Source organism: Hydra vulgaris, chromosome 06, assembly GCF_038396675.1.
Source record: "Hydra vulgaris chromosome 06, alternate assembly HydraT2T_AEP".
In the NCBI taxonomy this organism is placed as follows: Eukaryota; Metazoa; Cnidaria; class Hydrozoa; order Anthoathecata; family Hydridae; genus Hydra; species Hydra vulgaris.
In genome coordinates this window covers 13,064,335-13,087,924 of record NC_088925.1, presented here as the reverse complement: position 1 = coordinate 13,087,924, position 23,590 = coordinate 13,064,335, and the positions used below count along the sequence as shown (strand labels likewise).

Sequence of the window (23,590 nt, the reverse complement as noted above, 5' to 3'; positions counted from 1 at the left end):
AATATCAACATTGAACGATTTCTATAAATACGCAATTTTTTTTGGAATTATTTTTTAAAGAAATCTATTTGAACAAAAGAATTTTAATCTTCTAAAATTCTCTTATTCAAATAACTTTGTGATTGAAATTTAAAATCAAAAAAAAAGTTTTGTTTAAATTGTAATCATTTTGAATAGTTGATTATATTTTGTTAGTAGAAACATTCTATTGCAAACATTAAACCAGTGATTATTGCAAACATTAAACCAAAAATAAATTAATTTACATCTGTTCACAGAAATTTCTTTCCAAAAAAATAACTGAAACATTTATTTAAACTTAAGGAAATATAGTTTGATTTATCAAACCATATTTTTTCTCATTTTTTATTACAAAACAATTTGAATGAAAAAAATGAATGAAAATATAATATTAACATTTGAATGAAAAAATTAATTATACTTAAATTTTTAATAGTACTAGAGTACTAGTACTCAAAAAGCAAAAAATTAGAAAAAATGTGGTGCATTGTTGAAGCCACAAAAGGAGCGTTAAGTTAAAAGTTTGGGTTAATTAGCAATACTAAGGAAATAGTGAAGCTCATTGGTTAGAGTGCCATGCTCTATCTATGATTGAGCCAAGTCCTCTTAAACTTAAATTATGACAAAAGTACCCAAAAACATTATACATAAAAATCATCACTACCTATTCATTTCAATATATCTTTTACAAATATGTGGTCTTAGAAGTAATTTTCCATCAGCTGAGTCTTATCACTTCAAAATTCAGCAGACATACTTGCTTTTTGTGAGGCTTATTCGAATTTTGCTGTTTCTTCTTCGGATCTCAGTGTTGATCGATACTATTCTTTGATTCAAAAGGACTCAAATATTCACATGTTTGGCTTGGGCGTATACTTAAACATCAATTCACATATTTGTTAAGAAATCAGGTTTGAATCCTTTGACCTTTTTATATGTACCTCCACTTAGCAATTCTTTGCTCAATCACCTTTTGTTTTGTTCTTTATTGTTCTCTTTCTTCTGCAAACAAGATTGAACTGATTTTGATGTCATTGATGATCAAAGTGCCCATGACCTTTTTCTTTACCCCTCTGCCAATATTGTTTCCATTAGTGACTTTAATGTTTATCACATTGAATGGCTCTAAAACCACTGACCCTGCTGGCACTAAAGCTCATAATTTCTGCATTTCGAATCTCTTATTTAGTTAATCAACTTTGTGACTTGTTTTACAGGCAACCCTAATCACTTACCTTTACTCATTGATTTGTCTTGTTTCTGACTCAGCTTGTGTTCAGTTTCTCCTTGTTCTCCTTTAGGTGGTTCCAACCATGAAATGATCTCTAAAAGTCTTTTGCCTCATACTTCTTAGAACTCAACCTATCACACCACTTAGTACTTTATTATTGCAAGAAATCAACGCAAAAAAGTGTTGTCTGATGCTAAGCTCCATTTTTTCCAGCTTACTAAATCTTGTATCTTTACTCAGAAGTTAGGTTCTAGATCTGTGCATCTTATCTTCAGAAAATCTGGAGAACATTCTGACACCTCTAACTAACCTTTAACTAGCCTTTTCTATTAGCAAGGACTTTGAGTCTTTAACCAACAAATTTCTAAAATTCTATCTTGGGTCTAATTACTTACTTTTTAACAATCAATATGGCTTTGATCTGGTTTTTTGGCTGACTTGCTTGACTACTTACTTGACTAGTAACAAAAGATTTTATCGTGCATTAGATAGGACAGCAATTAGATAGGATTTTTTTTCCATTTAGTTTAATTTTAGCAAAGAAAAATAAATAATGTAATTACTATTTTTTCCAATTAAAATTATGATAAAAATTTGTGATAAAAGTTCTTAAAAACAGAGCAATCTTAAAAGTATTTACTAAAACCTTATTTTTTTATAAAAGTTATTATTCTCAATAATTTTTTTTATTCAAATGCTCATCTCTCTGCCTGTATAACTATAATTTTGCATTAAAATCTTTCTCTTAAAAATAGACTTTCATGGTCAGAGCTATCATTTCTAGTTCCATCAACCAAAACTCACTCTCGTGAAACTCACCATTCAGCAAAGTCACATCCTTTTACTGTATTTGCACATGTATGCTTCAAAAACTTTTATTAATCTTCTTTTTTCCCACACACTTTAACCCTTTAGAACTCTCTCCAATCTTCATGTTTTCCTGACTCAACAACCTACAACTTTTCAAGTCTTCTGTCAACCATTTTTCAACAAGATTCAAGTATAATATTATTATTTGATCTTAAATTCAACAATCAAATTGCACAAGCATCATATAAAGTTAATCCAATGCATGAAATTCTCAAAAATTTGCCTTCATACAGAATACGCAGTGGCAACATCTTCAACCCTCGGAATTAGGAAAAATAAGATCGGCAATAATTTGCTGACTTCAATCTGTTAGAGGTTGGCAGCAGGTTAGCAAAAAAAAAATTTGATTATAGTTTTACCATAAAGCATAGAAATGAGGTCAGCAACTTTTTTCTGACCTCAAATACTTTTAGGTTGGCAGTTATGTCGGCATTGCAGTATGCCAACCCTTATTCCAAGGGTTGCATCAAAAATATCAAAATACTTGCAAAAAATCATATACATATTTTAAGAAAGCCACACAATGTTCAGAAATTCTAATCTCTGTTCTGCCATTAAATGCACATCATTTAATGATTTTTTGTTGAGCAGACCAAAATTTAAAACAAATTTTTAATTTAAAAAATAACATTTTTAAAACTAGGTTTACCATAACTATCTATTCTTTAATTATCTTTAATTTAAAAGGCGCCTTAAAATCACTTTAAAAATTATTAACCTTAAGTAAAAGATAAACGACCAGATTTGCTAATATTTAAATCAAGAATTATCCTTGGCCCTATACTCTTTTTAATTTACATTAATGATCTTCCAGATATTCTCACATCTAAGGTGGCATTGTTTGCTGATGATACTACCATTTATTCTTGTCGTGATAAGAAACCATCACCTTCTGATTGCTTGGAGGGGGCATTTGAGCTTGAAAAGGATCTCACTTCTGCTACAGCATGGGGCTCACAGTGGCTGGTGAACTTTAATTCAGATAAAAATCAATTTTTTTCAGCCAATCGTTATCGCAATAGTTTAGATCTTCTTATATTTATGAACGGTGATGTACTCGATGAGTCACCTACTCTTCATCTTCTAGGATTAACTCTTACTTCCAATCTTTCTTGGAAACCATATATCAAATCAGTTGTAAAATTAGCATCTGCTAAGGTTGCATCTCTTTATCGAGCTCGTCACTTTCTTACTTCGGATTCTATTCTCTATCTCTATAAATCTCAAATCCGGCCTTGTATGGAATACTGTTGCCATATCTGGGGCGGTTCTTAAAATAACAGTAAATACATCTATTAAATGCTTATGCTTTTTATTCGAATAGTTATTCGAATACAAGATGTAAAACTATTTTGCTGATTTTTAATATATTACGCAATTCAGTATAGGTGAATAAAGTATGCAATATTAATAAAAAGTTTTTTAAAGTATTTAAACATTTAATTACTAGCTATTAAAACATTATTAACTACCAAAATTAAATTTACTAAAATATAGTTAATGTTTAAAATACTTTAAACAATTTTCAATAATTATTTACAAATAGCGTGGTTATTGCGTTACATCAGGGTTAACAAAAGCGTTTATTAAACTCTCAAGTAACGTAGTTTTCTTATCATAACTAAAGTAGTATGGTATCATAACTATCATAACTAAAGTAACATGTCCACCAGTAAATTCATGTATTCAAAGAAATGCTTTAAATCAACTCCTTACCTTCAGATAAAACAAAACAAGATAAACCCAAATGATTAAAATGATGATTAAGAAAATGAAATTAAAATGAAAATTAAGAAAAATTAAAAAACATTGTCGCAACATTAGTTTTCATTAGAGGAGAAGGGATCTCAAAAACATCCCACCACCACCACATTGCCAAAAAAAAGCGGTACCCCAAATAAACTCTGAATTTGTCACTAATTGTGTTTATTGAGTTAAATACAATAATTTTTATTGTCATATTTTTGATAAGTAACTTGAGTGTTACTTATACAAACAATAACCAAATAAAAACTACTTTTAAAAAAATAAGAAAAAATAAAAAATGCAATAATTTATTACATAATAGTAATATTAATAGTAATAACATAATATTACATAATAGTACCTTCGTTGTGGTTTTGATTTGTTGTTGTAGCCACAGGTTTTTCATCAGAAACAGATAACTCTTTAACCTGTTAAAATGTTCATAAAATATATTTTGAGCAAGATACATTGATATACTTAAACTAAGCTAGAAATTATATATCTTTTAAAAAGTTATACCAATAGTAATAAAAAAATATTCTCTTTCACTATATTGGTTCCCAAGCATGGATGTTTAAACCAGTAAATTTAAATCAATTTAAATCATGATTTATATACGACAAATAAAAATCATGTTTAAATTAGAGTTGTTAACTAGAAGGTTTTGTAAAATTCAAGAAAAAAATTCTTTCGAAAAGATATTGATAACGAGAAATTAACATTTTTTTGTACCAAAATAAACAAAACATTTAAAATTGCCCATGTTTATTTTGCAACTACTCATTCCAAAATATAGTATTTTGTAAGTTAAAATTTAAAATAAAGCTTTTTTGTTACATACAAAATTAGTATATATATATATTATTTGCATTTATTCAAGTTAATTTTTCTCAAAATTTACATTATTCATTTATAATAAATAATGTAATTTATAATGCTTGCTACTTTTTAGTTGAAAATAACTAAAAACAAAAATGTCTGACACCGGTAGAAAGAGATACAGTTTGGACATGGTTTGAAGAAATACCTGTAAAGTTTGGGATAAAGAGTAATAAAGCTAAATGTAAAAGCTGCAGTGTACAAATGCAAGGTTTGGTTGCTCAAATGAGAAACCACAAAAGTGTTGGTAAATGTAATTTTTTGAAAGATGTTCAAAATGATGAAAATATCAGTTGTCTACTGAGAAAGCTCTAACTAGTCAATATTCTGTAAAGAAAACTGAATCTAGTCAATCTATTGTAGATAAAACAATTTTTCTTTGTTTATATAAAAAGGCAGTGGCAAGACCAAGCAGTGGCAAGACAGTGACAACTAAATTGGACTCATATCTTATCAAAACCACAAAATCTGAAAAAGATGCAATTGATGAGAAGATAGCAAGAATGAATTATGCTACTAACTAACTTTTCAGAATGGTTGACTATCAAGAGTTTACCAAAATGATCCACTTTTTACGCCCACAATATAACCTTTCTAATAGAATTGATATTGGAGGAAAACTTTTAGATACTGTTTTTGTTTTCTTATTTTTAGAGCATTTGTTATTTTCCATTATTAAAATTGATACAAGTCGAGGAAAAAAGTAGATAAGAATAAATCGAAAATAAAAATATTTTTTGATATACAAATTTTTTTCGTAACTTTTTTCAGTCAGTATATAAAGGAAATACTTTATGAATTGCGCTAGAAACACAGACAGTTTTTAAATTTATTTTTCAAATGTCTTTGCATAAACTTTACTGTTTTTATCAATGAACAGGAAAGTGAGAAAACTAATTGTTTTCTATTTGTGAAAAACTTTTTTTTTTTAAAACAAGTTTTTCATGTAAAAAATGAAATGATGCTGCAAAATTTTGTGAGCTAGTGCATTGCTAATTTACTGAACTTTATTAACGAAATTTTTAGGAGCCTATTTAAAACTTTTGTTTGTTTTTAAACTTTTTGTTTTTAAAAAAAAAATTTTAAAAGCGAAAAGGCGTAAAAACCAATAAATGTAAGAAAAAAAATTAACAAAACTTATTATAGTTCTAGCATACATAACTAATTAGTTTCTTGACAGATAGAAACTGTGAATAAATTTCATATTGAATTAAATTATAATATTCTAATATTATAATATTATAATATAAATTTCATATAGCTTTTAATTGTAGTTAAATTGTTATAAAAGATGTTTTTTTTAACTACGATTAAAAAAAAAAGAATAAAAATGTGATACAAAAATTTTATAGAGAAATTTATTTTTTTAAATTTATTTTTTTTAATTAATAAATTTTCTAGTTTATTTAATTAAACTAGATATTTCGTTACAATTTTGTTTCCTTATTTAAGAATTGTTTTTTTCTCCTTAGTAAATTACTTTAGCTTTTTGCCGCGAATTATTGAAATGCTTTATAAGTTAAAAAATGCAAACTGCCGTGGTCAGTTAGTCTAAAAAAATTACTTTAAACACGGAGGAACAAGGCGTGCAACCGTATGCGCTTACCGGAAAGGCTTGATACTGGTTTACAAGAACATGAATTAGCTTGAACTAGCTGTTCAGATTTACTTCATGATCAATCCATAACCAAGAGTGTTAATGAGTGGAACAATATCCATAATAAACCAACAGTTTATGCAACAGTAACAACAACGAATTCAGATATCTATTTTGCAGGTACAATTAATACCTCCGGCCATTTACATACTTAGACTAATATGGGACAATTTCTGACTAATATGCAAAAAATAATTTGGTTGTAAAGTTTGCAGTGTAATAACTGATAACGCAGCAAATGTGTCAGAAATGAGACAACAATTGAAAACTCAAAATGATGTTAATAGGTATAGATGTTCAGTTCATATTCTCAATCTATTATTGGCCAAAGATTTAACTTTCCAAACATCATGGAGCAGAAAGTTCAAGTTGTTAAATATTTAGAAACAACTACTTTGCTGCTGCTATATAAAAAGCAAAAGAGGGGTTACAACTTATTTTGAATAATTATTTTGAATCCACTAAAACACTGGTCAATTCTATTAACAATTTGGGTAGAAAACAGAGCAATAATTGATAAGAATATTACAAACATTCCGTTCCTGATTTTTTGAAAATGCCCAATTATACAAGTTTTTAATTTTCTCTTCCCTCCCCCTTCACTTCCAAATGAAAAAGAAAAACTAAGTACCAAAGGTTATTGGATAAATAAATGTTTTTAAAATAATTTTGCACATAATAACTAATTTATCTCTAACTAATATTATCTTTTTAAAGTAATTTACTGTGATTTTAAAGTAATTTACTGCAACCCTTTGTACTATCCTTTCCTTTAAATGAATAATACCAAATTTTAAAAATGTTCTTTCATCATTTTGTCTTGAAACTTGTAAGGATCTTGGATAAGCTTAGGACTTAGTCCCCTCTGAAGGTTTTTTTCTCTAACTGTCACCAGTAGTACAACTGTCCCGCTGCATCTGGTCTAATGAAAAATTTGAGTTTTCAATTGTTGTCACATTTGCTGGGTTATCAGTTGGGTTGCAGTAAATTACTTCAAAATCACAGTAAATTACTTTAAAAAGATAATATTAGTGTTTTGTCTATAAAAAATTATAGACAAAACTTGTGTATGTTTTGTCTATAATTTTTATAATTATAAAACTGTCAATCATTAAATTATTCTCATTTAATTCTAATCTATGTAAACATTTTGTGAACAAAAAATGGTATACAGTAATTTTATCAAAGAACAAATTAAGTTTGAAGCAGAATCACGTGCGGAACAGAAAAACACAAATTTTAGTTAATAAACTTTAATTCCTTGAAAAATATAACTTTCAGCAGTATACATTTTTAAAAAAATAATACTCTAGATATTAGAAAAGATTTCCAGAAAGTTAAAGGATTTCACTAAGTATCATAGAGTCACAGCAATTGCTTAAATGCAGTTCATCATGAACACACACACAAAAAAATTATAAAAAAATATATTTAAACATTCAGGTAGCCTAATATATAAAAAAAAACATTTTTGTTGCTGCTCTTAAAGAAAATCATGATAGTATGCATTTTACTAAAAGTCCTGGCTTCTAACTGTAAAAATAAAGAAAAGAAAAAAAAATGCATAGAAATAAAAATGTCCAATTGTAATACAATTTAAATAATTTTTTTACATTAAATAAACCCATTAAGAAATTTGTTAAAATAAACTTTGATAACAATCTTTAACATTTATCAGTTATATAAACTTATATATCGATGATCAGTGCTGGGAGTATTATAAATACCAGGTATTTAAAATACTATTTTAAATACTTTCACTGTATTTGTACTTGTATTTTAAATACTTTTATTGGAAGTATTTAGTATTTGTACTTAAAATACTTTTTATTAGTATTTTGCATTTTATACTCATTGAAAATACTTATAATTCAAATACTGCTGAAAGCATTAACATACACATTGTTCACTTTGTCGCTGTTTATTCTGAGGTGTCACTTAGCCACTATTTGTTCTGAATTATTTCTTGTTTTACTTATCTACCTTGGTTTCATTAGGGTAATTATTAAATTATATTGGGGAATTATTTTAAATTAAAGATGGCTGCGGTTAAAAGCGAAAATAAAAAGACTTTTGAATCAGTAAATGAAAATCAAGAAAATAATGAAATTTTACCAGCCATTGTTGATGATACCTTTTAAACTAATCTATTTTATCTTTTTTGAACAATACGCAATTGATTATTAACAAGCAATTATTTAATGTTGCAGTATAAATTAATATTAATCAAAGTTTACAATACTTACTCAGTTACTGCAAAGTAAAAACTTAACTTTTAAAGGGTTTTATTTTTATTGTATAGAACTTGCACAAGAATCGCTTTGGAGACTATAAGTTACATAAGGCAGATGTTCAGAAGAAGCGTAAGCTATGCAAAGCTGGTGTAGAAAGAACAGCTGAGGAAGGTCCTGCTATAAAGAAGTTCAAACAAACTACTTACCATGAAGCAGTATCAGAATTATCAGCACGACTTCGTACTATATCGTAAGAAGAAGCGGATAACTGAAATGTGAATTACATTGCTGAAGAATTGCTGAATTGATGTGTCCTTTGGCTACATTGAAAAAACCGGCTTTTTGTCGACTGCTTCGCGGATTCAATCCTAACATAAGCATCATGTGTCGCAAGACTCTTAACAAACGTTTAAATTCAAAGCTTTCTAAGATGCATGAAAAAATAAGAAGCAAACTGAAAAAAGCATCATTTGTTTGCACAACTGCTGATATATGGTCAGTGAATATAAAAAGTTATCTTGGCAAGGCTGCACACTTTATTGAAATGCCTCTAAACGAATCTAGTTTGGTTTCACAAGCATCAATATCCTTTACTTGCCGTCAATTTTATGGTACTCACACATGACACAATTGCTGCAATGATTTCTCAAATTCATCGTCAATATGACCTTAACGTAGAAAAAATCTCAGCAACTGTCACCGACAATACATCAAATTATGAAAAAAACATTTAGAGAATTTTTTGAAGATTTATCTACAAGTGCTTCAGCAACTAGTGTAAGTGTGACTATTACACATAATGCATGAAGAGCAAGAGGATATGAAAGAGGGTGCACTTAATGATTATGAAATTGATGTAATTAACATTGGAGACATTCTTTCATTTTCATCAAAAAATGATGATGTTGATGATTCTTTAGCTGAGCGAATTTCTTTGCCATCTCAAGAAACATATATCAGCCATTCAATGAATCTGTTGGCAACTAATGATGCTAACAAAGCATGTAATACAGGTAGTGTGTTTAAGCGCATTTACCGTGCAGCTCTTGCAAAATGAACTTCAATATGGAATGCAACTCTACGAAGTAGTAAAGCATCAGATACTGCATCACATATTACAGACAAAGCAGTACTCTGTCCCGTGCCAACACGTTGGAATTCTCAGTACGATGCTATCAAGCGATTACTTAAATTATGTGACAAACTTAATGATAATTGTAATGCATTGAGTGCGCCAAAATTTAAAAAGCAAGAAATAGAACGCCTGCAAGAATAAGCCATGGTAATGGAACCTGTTGCTACAACATTGGATACTTTACAAGGAGATAATGTGTATTATGGTCATGTGTTTTCACATTTGCATAGCTTACAAGTGAAACTGAAAGCATTTCAAAATTGGCAGTTAAAATATGCTAAATTATTTGCTGCAAAGTAATTAATGTTTTTAAACCAGTTTTTTTCGCTCATTTTGAGTAATTTTTCTTTTACCATTTTTGTGTTGATGTTTTATTTTTTTATTTTTAATGTTTTTGTGATGTTTGTTTTGGAATGCTTTTGAATTTTTAATATAAAGTTTGACTTTCAATTCTTGCCAATCAAATTTGAAATAATTTTGGGAGATCAAAATATCATTTTTTTTCCATAAGTAGACAATCAATGATCCTTGATCAGACGCTATTTTGAGCGCTGCTAATGTAATTGTATTAAGAGAGACTAATACCCATTAGACTATATATGATGAGACTAACTAACCAAACAGAGAACTTTTCATTGCCATTCTCGGGTTTCTAACCAATGGCATTGATGTTTAGTTAACATTTATAGATAATTGGTTTTTCCATCAAGTTTTCAGTTTCTTTTAAACTTGTTTAAAAACTTCAGCTAAACATATGCTTGTTTGTTTTGACTTGAAAAATTATTTCCACATTGAAATTTTTTTATTTTCTATACAAATAAATATTGAGTAAGTATGTTTTTTTTAACTTTTTAACTATCTATGTATGTAATCAATGAGTTAAAACACTGATATTTGTAGAGCAAATTAAGGTTAAAATTTTAGCAAGTAAAATGGCAGTTTGATGAATGAGAATTTTTATAAAAGATGAAAGAGATTGTTTATAAAAAGCTCTAAAATTCACTTTAATACTGAATTTTTATTTAATATTTTAAATAGATATTCTAAAAGAAATCTCTGTTGATTATTAATAAGTTAAATTAGTTTTTTTTTTCTAAATGTTTTAATTAGTGAGGCTTAATGCCCCACTGTTCAAAAAAGTGAATAATTTATTCAATTAGTATTGATCAGTTCCACATCTTAATTTTATAAACAGAATCCACATTTTAATTTTATAAATATTACACAGATATAATTTAAATTATAAACAAAAGTTATTTATTTGTAGAATTAGCCCAAATTTTTCTTTAAATATAGTTACAATAATGGAGCTTGTTGCCCCCTTTATTGAGCAGAATGGCTCAGACATGAAAATAGAAAGAGGAAAGATGCAGTAAATCCTATTTAACTAGCCAGATAATGACAGATGCCTACAACTTTGTCATATAAAAGCAGATGTCTGCCAACCAGACATCCAAGCCATATTACAAATACTTTCCAGCACTAGTGCTCACAACGTTTCTGCCTTAGCATCACTACTATATGTATTGCTGTCAACACCATTGTCAACTGCAGCATCATCAACAGAATCATCACCTTTATCTTTAGCACCTGCAGAAAGACTACAGACACCATTGCATATTTCATCTTCAGAAAAGTCTTCAATTAAAGACTTATTTTCTCAAAGAACTGCAGCCCAGATTTATGCAAACTTCTGGGCACAGTAAGTCAGCTAGAGTCAGGTTTTGCTACAGAGAAAATCTAATAGGTGATAAATATTTGAAGTGACTGAAAGAAGAAGCAACAAAAAAAGATAACGTTCCAAGACAAAAGATCACAAAAAAAAGGGGAAATCTTCCTGCTGGAGCTGATAGGGACAGTGATGAGGACAATGTGTGTCTAAAGAATGGTATTTATGGAGGTCAAGGAGAAGAATGGGTGTGCTGTGACTTACGGGATGTTTGGTAAGGTGACCATACATACGCATTTGGCGCGTACAGTAAGCGTTTGACTGTAGTTTTGCATGCTTGGGGTTTATACGCATTTGTGCGCGCATTTATATATTAAAAAAAAGTAAATAAATTCTTTCAAAAAAAATTATTTGAAAGATTTTTAATAAATGAATTTTCTAAAATATAGTTAAAAAACAAAATGAATAAAATTCCAAACTTAAAACTTAACTATAAAACACAAAACTAAATGAATTAAATTCCCGTAAACATTTAATAAAAAAGTTTTTAAAATTCCCATTAGAGAAGAAAGAAAATTAATTCGAAAGATTTTTTAACCACGACAAAGAAAATGCGCTCATTTTACGCAACTTTTGTTTGCCTTGTAATGTCTTTTTTCCCTAATTATTGTAAATAACGCTTTGCGATTTATTTTAATAAGAAGTTCATAAAAAGAAGTGTTCATAAAAGAGTAATTTTCGGTTTTTATACCTATTTATACATTAAATTCAAAAAATGAATAGTAAGAAGAGAAGGTTAAACACATTTAATGATAATTTTTTTAAATGTTTCCTTTCTTAAAACAGAGCAAATGCCTCAAACGTACTATTTGTCAAAGCCTATTTGACATTAGTAGCCATGGACGGTCTTCAATTGAAGATCATTACAAATCAATCTAACACAAAATGAGATTGGATGCTTCTATATTGTCAAACAAAATCACAAAGTTGATGAAGAGTCAGAGCTTTGGTCAAAATGAAAAAATATTAACTATTCAAGAAGGAACAATTGCATTCCACACAATCAAACACAATCATAGCTTTAGAAGTGCTGATTGTACAGAGCTAATTAAGAAATTTTATAATCCAAGATTTGCTTGTGCACATACAAAATGTGAAGCAATAGTTGTAAACGTGTTCAAGAATTATTGTGAAACTAGCTCAGAAAATGCTTTATTAAAAGCATCATGTGTCAATTCTTTCTGATGCATCAAACCACAAGGACATTAAAATGTATACAATTTTGGCTTGTTATTTTGATGTTAAAGAGAGAATGCAAATTCAGCTGATTAACATGGTTTGTGTAAATAGAGAAACATTAAATATTTTATCAAAAGTTATCTTTAAATGTATTAGTGTTAACAACATTTCTTCAAAAGTTTTGGCTATTTCTGCAGACAACACTAATACCAATTTCGGAGGTTTAAACAAAACGGTAATAACAATATTCACATAAAGTTAAACCGTGAAATCATTGGTAGTTGCCGTAGTATTAAAAGATTTGAAAGACCAGATCAAATCTAGAAAAGAAGAAAATTTCTACCTTTCATGGTATGGCAGCATTTGCAAGTTACCAAAGAAAGTAGTCATCATTTGAAAAACCAATTTCTGAAAGAAGTAGACATTTTTTGGAGTGTCTAACTAGAGTATATAGATGAGTGGACGGGTCACTTTAATCAGGTTGAAATTTTTAAATGGTGTTTACTTAACTGTAAAGTTGAATGGATTGAAATTATTAAAACTAACTTTTTTGAAAAAAATCAATAGAAATCACATTCGATGACAAGGAATTGTTCGACAAAATTCTGAGAACTAATTTATATTGCACAAAGGAAAAGTTTTCTTCTTGGAACTCACAGTCTGTTGAATGTGACAAGCGATGGGTTAAAATCTTTTCTAATTTCAAAAATAATCACATTCCTTATAACAATTTGTTAAAATTGGTGGAAGTCGCATTATGTTTGCCAGGTACAAATGCTGCCATAGAGCAATTGCTTTTGATTGACTACTCAGAATTTGCAGAAAAAATTGAAAAAGATGACATGTTGCTGAAAACAATTAATTCTTATGTAAATATTTGTGATTTAAAAATGCAAATATTGTTTAATATTTTTTCTATTATTTAGTTTATTCAAATGCTATTTTAAAATGAATAAACAAGTTTTTAAAGTGCTCCCCTGCGCTTTGTCCTGTTTGACTAAAAAATATAAATTAAACATATATTCAAAAATTGTTAGTACAACACAAAAAGGGCAAGACAAAACCGTCTTGAAAATATAAAAAATATAATTAATCATTTTATTAAATTTATGTAAAACCTTATCAAAAAATAGGTGAATATAGATACTAAAAAAAATTGCCCTTAGGCGCCTTTATTTTAATTTTATTTTCCTACTTTAAAGAAATGGTATTTAAATCAGGATATTATGTATGTATTTATACATACCAAATTTGCCTTGTACGCGTCTGGTATTTTTCAAATATGATCACCTTATGTTTGGTATCATATTAAGTGCACAGAAGATGGAGCTGATTTCAAAGCTATGGACTGGATCTGTGATAATTGCTTATAAATAATCTAAAAATAAATGTTTTTCATACCGGAGCTTATCGCCCCATTTTTTTAAATTTGAGTCAGTGTTATTTGTACTATTTTAACTTTTTTTTTAACTATATGACCTAAAATTTTTTTGAATGAAGCTTTTGTACATATAGAAATGTCTATCACTTAAAAATATTTCCAGTTTGAATTTAATAAATATATATATATATATATATATATATATATATATATATATATATATATATATATATATATATATATATATATATATATATATTTCAAACGGGAAATATATTTTGTATATATATATATATATATATATATATATATATATATATATATATATATATATATATATATATATATATATATATATATATATACATATATATGCATACATATATATATATACATATATATATATATATATATATATATATATATATATATATATATATATATATATATATATATATATATATATATATATATATATATATATATATATATATATATATATATATATATGTATATATATATATATATATATATATGTGTGTGCACAAAAAATTTTAGATCCTTAGACTTACATTTTAGTCAAATAAAAACAATTATTATTTATAATATACTTTTTCTGTGCTTTTTTCATAGTCTTCGACTAATGCAGCCCAATCTTCGTCAGCCATTTTAGTATATATAAATTTATCATGTGCTAAGTTCCTCCAAAATAGCGGCAATTTTATGCGGTAAACAAATTAAAAACAATTTTTATCTTGCAACTTAATAACAATTAATATTTTAAGAGCCCAAGGCCGCTAAACTTACTGTACTGTACGTTACTGTACTGTACGTTATTTTAAATGATTTATTAAGATTTCTCAGCGCCCGCTTCCAACGCAAGTAAGAACGTTGTTCAACTATGTACTTAAGATTATGGTAGCTTTGACAGGAAACAGGTATCAAAGGTGTTTAAAATACCGGCTAAAAATTTATCTATTTATAAAACGTAATTTTCTAATAAATTTCTTCAGAGTAGTTTGAGAAATCATGCCATCCAATGCCAGACACTTATAATGATGGCAACTCCTTGCCAGACACTCTTAAACTTCAAAAAATTGTAACTGTACTCACGTAATAGTATAAAAGCGGAAAATTATTCGGTTTACTTGGGTAATTATTATTGTTATTAAAGTTATTATTGTTATTATGATAGAAAACATAAGTATTAATTTTGAAGTATTAATCTTTAATTATTAAAAAAAGTAATCTTTAAATATTAAACAAATTTATTAGTCGTAATTCATCTAAAAGTAATCATCCTAAAGTACTACGTTAGATAAGATATTATATTAGATAAGTTTTGGGGTAACATCGGTCATTTTTTATTTATATTGTTTGATCAATAATATCCCTGATATGGGGTAACATTGGTCACTTTTTAGAGTTTTAAAAAATTATCGGTCCTTAAACACTTAAAGAAACATGAAATAAACATTTAAATGAGCAAAAATTTTTGCAACTAGCTCCCTGTTATTGTGCAAAAGTCATTAAAAGTCATTTTCTAGTAGGTCATCATCGTCATCTGAGGATGATGACACTTGTTTAACTCTTGCCCTTTTCTTATTATTCTTTGTGTTATTGTTATTCTTTGATTTGGTAGGAGTTGTGTTATTCACCAGATCTTGCGTTATCGCTGTTATCGCTTTGCCAGGAGTGATCTTTTTTCCTCTGGTGCGCTTTGCCACACCCTGTCCACAATGTTTCACTTATAGACCACCTTTAGTTTCATTGAATACTTCTTTAACAGTACTACCGGTACCTCCTGCAATGTCTTTGTTAACCTGTGGCAAACGCTTCGTGACCATTTCTCTATTGAAGGGAAATATTCCACTAGCCTTGAAGCCAGATCTCAAATTATCGCTTTTCAATTGACGTTACAGTAGAGCAAGGAGACCACGGATCTGATTTTTCGGTATTGATCCTTCAATTCACAATTCCCTTCGCTAATTTTCCAGTATTCTACCCCATTCTATCTTTATCGGACGGAAAACAGTAACGTCCAGCGGTTGAAGCAAATGGTTAGCGTTGGGCAGCGTGCATACGAAACGAATATTGTTCTCAATGGACAACTGTACAACCTTGGTTGTAAAGTGTGAATCTAGGTTGTCTCCAATTACCAAATTAATGTCTTGCTGATCTTTTACATGCACAAAAAAAACTTCTACAAACCATCTTTCGAAATATCTACTGTCAAACCAGCCAGACTTAGTTGCATTGTAATTGCAGCCTGCCGGGCCACCAGTTGTCCATTCGACATTGCAGTTCTGCACTTTATAAACCACCATTGGTTGGATAAAAGTTCCATCTGCATTGCCACAATACATGATGCTTTTTGCAGACTTGGAATATTGTATTTTTTGCTCAACACGTTTAAGACCTTTTTGACAACTGTTTATGAACCGGGATCGTCCGTCATTTTTGTTTCATCACAGCTGTATATACGACTAGCAGGCACATCTTCAACTACATGTTGCAATTTATCGATGTAAAGGTTGACATTCAATGCATCGATCTAGGCACGTGCTTTCACATAGTCTGCCAATCTCTGGGTCAAATTGTTTTGTTTTATAAAAGATTTGAACCATCGTCACCGGGAATGTTGTTTTTAAATCGTGAATCATGGACACCGGATCAATCCAAGTAATCTTTCATTAGAAGTTTGATATCTATTGAAATCAATGGAATTTTCCAGTGGGAAAGGGTGTTGATTGAAGTTAAAAGTTGCATTTCAGTCTTATTACTCAGACGCAACAGTGTCCCTACCTTCTTCGAATATCGATTTTTACACTTATTCTGTAGTGTACCCAATAAAATTCCAAACTGTCGACTAGCCTTTCGAAAGCTCGTTCTTCCAATTAAACATTCTTTCATAGCATTGGACAACATTTTTTGACTGTATGTAGTTGCATATGCTCTTGAACCAGGCTTTCGCTTCTATTTCCTCGGCATTTTCACTGGCTAAGAACACAAATGGTTCAATAAATGTATCAGAAATGTCAAAAAACGCCAAAATAATGTCAATGTAGTCTACGAAGTAACTGTGCTATATTCACAACAATTGTTGATATACCAAAATTGTTGATATAAATTGTTGATATAATAGTTGATATATTGCTGGTATATGTAACAAAATTAAAACATATGTTATCATTGCTAAATTTTAAAATTTAAAAAAATATCAACGATTGACTAAAGTTACCCCGACAACCAAAGTTACCCCGACGACCAAAGTTACCCCGACGACCAAAGTTACTCCGGTTCACGGTACAATACATTTAACCGATGCATGGATTTAAGTTGTATTTGTTGAAAAATGTATTAACTTGACATTTAGCGTTTTTATCCTCATTAGTATATTGTCACATAAGGTAATAATAGACGTCATTAGCCAGTATCAGCTTATTTTTTTAATTAGCCACTACCGGGCAATTTCTTACGGTCTGTTAATGGATTATCTGAAGTAATTCTATTTTTACTTAAGCCAGCCCGTAAGAAATTTCCCGATTGTGGCTAATGAAAAAAGTAAGCTGATACTGGCTAATGGCGTCTATAATAAATTAAAAAAAAATCCCTTTAAACAATAAGCAGCCACTTTTTCCTTTAAAAATTTGCTCAGATTTATAAAGGAAAAAGTGACTGGCTTATAAAACAAATATAGAACAAAAAATGTTATAACAGTATAAGTGACCTCTTATTAAAACTTGATCAAACTTATTAATATATAAATGATAACAGCCGTGATGCAGTGGATAAAGTGAACCAAGAGGTCTGCGGTTGTAGAAGGTACGAAGTACTTAACATAACTGTACTGTGACTTATACCTTACGATATCGAGCATTTGACAAGTGATTCATACCTAGGTACCGAACACTGTACTTGGGTATCAAACACTTAACTTTTTTTTAAAAAATAAAATGAGTTAATAAATGTCAAAAAGCTAGCAAAATACATTTAATTACTTATCGTTTAATAGAAGTTTAGACAAAATTTCAAAAAGTTCCACATTTACCACATCCTTATTTTGTGTACATTGTTAGATTAAATTAAGAAAAACTTTTTGTTATTATGTCAAATGTCTAGTAATCAGTATAAAAAGGCTGCACATGATATATTAAGTACAACAACTGAATCAAAAGGTATCGGTGAACTCTTAGGTCGGAGTAATTAGGAATAATACAATACGGAAATTGATTGATTTATAATATTGCTGGCCTAATATAAATAAAGATATTTGAGAATATGTTACCTCTTATAAATCCTGTCAAAAATTCCAAAATGGATAAAGTTTCCATTGAGTTGCATCCAATACTAGTTCCATAAAACTGATATCGGATGCAGCAAAAGTGTGGAATCAAGTCGGCGTTGATTACTTAAGTCTCATAAAAATTTAGAAGGTTATATTGGCATTCGTCATTAAAACAGTAACTTTTGATTTAGACGGAAAAGAAAGTTTTTAATATACACTTGAATTAAATTAATAAAATTTTACTTAATTCCTTTAACTCATGTTTTAAAATGTTTTGGAACTAACTAGTTTGCACAAAAACTTAAAACAAATTAAAAACATTCAAGGTGTAATTCATGATAAAGTAGCAAAGAATATAAAGAAATCTAAATTTCAACAAAAGAAGATGTATTTACATAAATATGGAAATATTTAATATAGACATTTTTCAGAATTCAAAAAAATTTTTATAGCATTTTGTACAATACAATTAAAATAACTTTTAAAAAACTATTAAAAAATAGTAAATTTAAAACAAGAAACAATTTCTTCAAAAATGCTTTTTTTTTGCTGTTACTACACGTTACCTGAGTTAAGTATTCAGTACCTAACAGATAGATACCTAACAGGTAAGTACCTAACAGGTAGATACTAACAGGAAGGAAATACTCTACAGTGATTTGCAGCAAGGTAGTGCATTCTGTACAGTGTTTGTTACTTTCAGACATCGCGTACTGTACAGTGAGCGCTACCGTTAATTAATACTTACCTGCTACACTGGCTCTGGTCAGATAAATGACATTGGTAAAGAAAGATGCTTAAATTTTCTAGTTAAATGCTCTTTCGCAGCGTTCTGTTTTTTTTAAACCGTTAAGACTTCTTGATGCACTTTAATATCCACAAAAAAAAATGTCAAAAATCTTACGGTTTACGCAAGCTGAATTAATATCATTTTCTGACTGCATAAATACATTTGAGCATGGTTGTCTTTTCAAGAACTATAAGGTTAGTGGTACATAAGTAAATTGACCAACCTGTCAAGTATACAAATTGACCAATCAACTTAATGATTAGTTTCTCCCCGATATTATAATTTTTAGTTTTAATATTATACTTTATAAGTTTTACTAATCCTTGTGGCATACTGTACAAAAAATTTTTACAACAATATTCGAAACTGCATTATGAAAGGGTATATATAGTTTTTAGATGGCGAAGGGAAAAGATCGTGTACGAAATAATAAAAAAAGATGTTAATAACTTTTATGTAAATATGAAACAATTTTTATAAGTAGATTAAAAAAGTAATGCATCTGTCACAAGTATCAAATAGAAAGTTATTTTGTTATTAATTGATCTATTTTATAAATAAAAAGCAATTTTATATCATATATTTATTATTTACAATACAAAATTATTATTATTATAAATGCAAAATTATTATTATTATAAATGCAAAATTATTAATATTAATTTTAATTCAAAATTATTTATATAAATTATAATACAAAGAGTTTTTTATTTTTATTTTAGTTTTAAAGATAAAAAAAACTTCAAAAATTTAAGTTCGCAAATATTATACCCACTCCAACTTCATTTTAATTTTTAAAATTTTTTTTATTAATAGTTTATAATAAAATACAAAATCCTTGTTTAATATGAATTTAAAAAAAAAAGGTAATTAAACGCTATAAGAATAGAATGAATTGATAAAAAAAATTTTTTATTCTACATAATTAAAGGTCCGACATTAATAACTTAATTAATAACAAAAAATAAATTTTACAACATCTATAAAAAAAATATAAAAACTTTACTTTGGTGCTTCTTGGCAATAACATTCAGCAATCCAGCAGATTTTGGACTAACAAATGACATAAAACTTGTTCAATCAAATGTGCAGCAACAGCGTAAATTGGTTTTATTTTTTACTTTTTCAATTTTTACGTTATTACGTTAATATAGTGGCTCATTGAGAATTTTTTTTTTTTAAATGACATATTTGAATTTCAGCTAATACAGAAAAGTTAATTTTAACACTTTTTACGGCTAGTATAATATCATTACGGTAAAATATCAATTAGTTATCAAAAAGTATATGTTTTGGATTGAAATAAAAAATTTTTGTAAACTTTACATGACTTTCTAACAATAAAATCAGTTGCATAGCAGGCAAAAAGTGAAGTCAAAAAAACCTCCTCAACGTTAAACTTTATTTTAAGTTTAGAGGAACATAATTATACACGAGTTTAAAAAGATAAATTATATAATGAGTTTACAAAAACATAATTATACTGTTTAGTATAATTAAATTGCTCATAATTTGTAACAAATTTTATACTCATAATTTTTGAGCGGTAAGAGATTGTATTATGAAATTTAAATTTTATTGAAAAATTTAAATTTAGTTAATCGTAAAAACATTTTTTATCAATTAGTTACTCTCACTTTTAGGGCAGGGGCAAAAACTTTGAAGTTTTTTTTCCCTAGACTATAATCATTGCAACTTTTTGTAAAGCATCATTATTTAACATAACTATAAACATATAAATGTTTGGAGTTTGCTTCATGGCTGGATGTTAGCTCAAATACCAAAATATGCTGCATCCGCCCCCGTAGGGAACTGACTTTCAAACAATTCTGCTTAGGGTTTTATTTAAAATCAGTTTCTGATTTTAAATAAAAACCTAGATGTAAGATCTGTGTAAGATAGTTGATATTATCAAGAACGTCTGCATTTTCTTCACAAAACAAGAAGCAAAAAAAGGTTTAAAAATTGATAAACTTAACTATCCAGTATTTTTAAATGTTTGATAACTTTTCAGTTTATTGTAAATTCCAAACTTTATTTTCTAACTGAAACTAAATAGTTTTTTATCTACATAATGGATCATTTCTTCATAATGTGTACCACAAAAAAATGTTGTGAATCGAAACTAAGAACAACAAACTTTATCGACGTCACTATACCAAATGTAAGTGCATGTTTTTTAACTAAAAAGTGAGCCAATTTATACAAAAACTTGTATATAGATTAAAATTTATCTATACGTTCAAAATTTTATTAAAAATGTTACGTCGTTTACAAAATACTATGCAGTAGTTAGAATTGCTCATATCGGAAAAGGGAGTTATATCATACGTTTTTTTTTTCCCATAAGAACCATCAACCAATCACCAAAAAAACACCTGGCTGGAATATGGAAAAACAAAGAAACAAATAAGAAGCATGAGGTCAAAACGCCCTTAGTTTAAGAAATCTAAATTAAAAAAAAAACTTGGATCGAACTAGACGTCATTAAAAGAGGGTAATTTTTTTTTTAATTCCTTTTTTTTTTTGTATTTAATTAAATAATAACAATTTGCCGGTACTCTAGCAGCTAGCGCTAGAGATCCAGCAGCAGGTACCGTAGCCACTTAAAAAGTTAATAACATATGAAAGTGTGTTTTAATTACACAGTTAATTTTGTCAAAACTAATTAAGCATTTGAATGTTTACTAAGTAATGGCTAATTATTATTATTTAAATGATTAAATGATTAGTAAGTACTAAAGGAAATCTATGTGGAGGGGTTGAAAATAATCCTTGCAACTACAGTCTTAGTTGCAATAGTAATTTATGTTTGCCGGGTAAGTTAAACTATTCATAGATCAATTATTTTATACATATTATAATTTTGAAGGGGGAACTATGATGAGTTATTTTTTGAGCTCGCTTATTTTTATAGTTTTTTTGGAGAAACTTATTTTCGTGCCTGCATTTAAAATTAATTTCAATTTTTTTTTAATAAACATTCGTGGTTTACATGTGTAGTTATTTCAAACTTTCCTTGTAGACATAATGCATAAGTTTTTTGGAAACATTATTATATGCAGGTGCTGTTTTAAGGATGGATCAACTTAATAAAAAATCATCAATTTTTTATTTTTCAACTTCCATATGTATTTTGACAGGATGATATCTTTTAAATACTTTTTTTTTTAAATCTTGCTAATGATTGCAAAACTTTTTTCCCATTCACTTTCTGTTTAGTCAATATATTGTTTATCAGGTATATTTTTATGAAGCAACACTTTTGCACAACACGTTTTTTGATAAAGATTTTCTACTCATTGGAAATTTTTTTTGTTTTGGTTACAAATACAATTTTCTGTAATTTTTTCATTTAGGATTTCGTTTTTGTTAAACAAAGCATTATTGTTATTATTCTTTACATATTTTTTATGCAACTGTAGCTAACTTTAATTGTACTTTGATTAAGAACTTTATGTGATTTATTAGAGGGCGGAAAGTGTTGATTTGAGTTAATTTTAATAAACAATATTGCATCGTTTGGTTTTTTGAAAGGGTTATATAATTTTTCAAACAGCTTAAATGTGACATCAAGAAAATTCACAGTTTTTAAATTTATGCTTATTTCAATTTGAAAGCCAATATTTAAAAAAAATTTTTTTAATATGATTAAAAATATCTTTTCTAATTTTATCAAGTTGCGGTTAGATTTTTTACGCATTACAATTAAACCATTCATCAAAATAAAGGTCTAAATCATTAATATTGATTGTTTTACTTATTAAACCTAAATTATATAAGTCCAACAAATTCACACATTTTTGCTTCATAATAACTGCCCATTATCACATCAAAGCAGTCACCAGTGTTTTTCTTTTTTCGTGTTTCCTTGTTAAAATAAAGTAAGGTTTTTCTGCAATGTATTAATGTAATACAAGTTGTCTCTTTTGGAATAACTGTGTGGATTTTTACAAATTCAATTGCTTTATCTAAAATACCTGCAGTTATTGAAGTGTAAAAATTGGGCGTTAAAAATTGAATGGTAAGCATCCTCAAAAAGATAAGTCAAAATAATAGACAAATTAATAATATTCTTAGAAATAAAGTAAATTTACAACAGTGGAAAAATACCAATGATGTTATGAATTGGTTTTCCATAACTGAAATTAAAAAAGACTGTTCATTTATTCAATTTGACGTAACCCAGCAAACATTCTATAGCGGAATTTAAATAGACCTATATAGGCATTTTGAGCGGTCAACTGTATTTTTGCTTATCGGTTACTTAGTCATTGGCAGCCACCAAAGGCGGCTAGACGATGACAAGCCACTATTAACATTTCGGAAAGTTATCAGCTGGCAATTTGTAGTGGCTACCACTAAAAGTCCACTAAGTAACCGATGAGAAAAACTCCAATGAACCGCTAAAAACTGCCTATAAAGGTCCACAGCAAATCCACTAAAACAA

At 28.2% G+C, this 23,590-nt stretch overlaps 1 protein-coding gene across 3 annotated transcripts in view; it reads right to left on the bottom strand.

Moving 5' to 3' along the window:
• Positions 1-14,962, bottom strand: part of LOC100199065 (ATP-dependent RNA helicase DDX19A) — a 46,275-nt gene extending 31,313 nt beyond the window's left edge. Inside the window, exons 1-2 of one of the 3 annotated variants that reach the window (XM_065799250.1) lie at positions 14,674-14,962; positions 4,230-4,296 (exon numbers count right to left, since the gene is read on the bottom strand). In XM_065799250.1, the coding sequence (XP_065655322.1) occupies positions 4,230-4,296; positions 14,674-14,730 (124 nt within the window). In that variant the 5' untranslated portion in view covers positions 14,731-14,962. Of the gene's footprint in view, positions 1-4,229; positions 4,297-14,634 lie in introns of all 3 variants that reach the window. The other 2 variants (XM_065799251.1, XM_065799252.1) reach the window with 2 other exon arrangements.
• Positions 14,963-23,590: the final 8,628 nt, after the last annotated feature.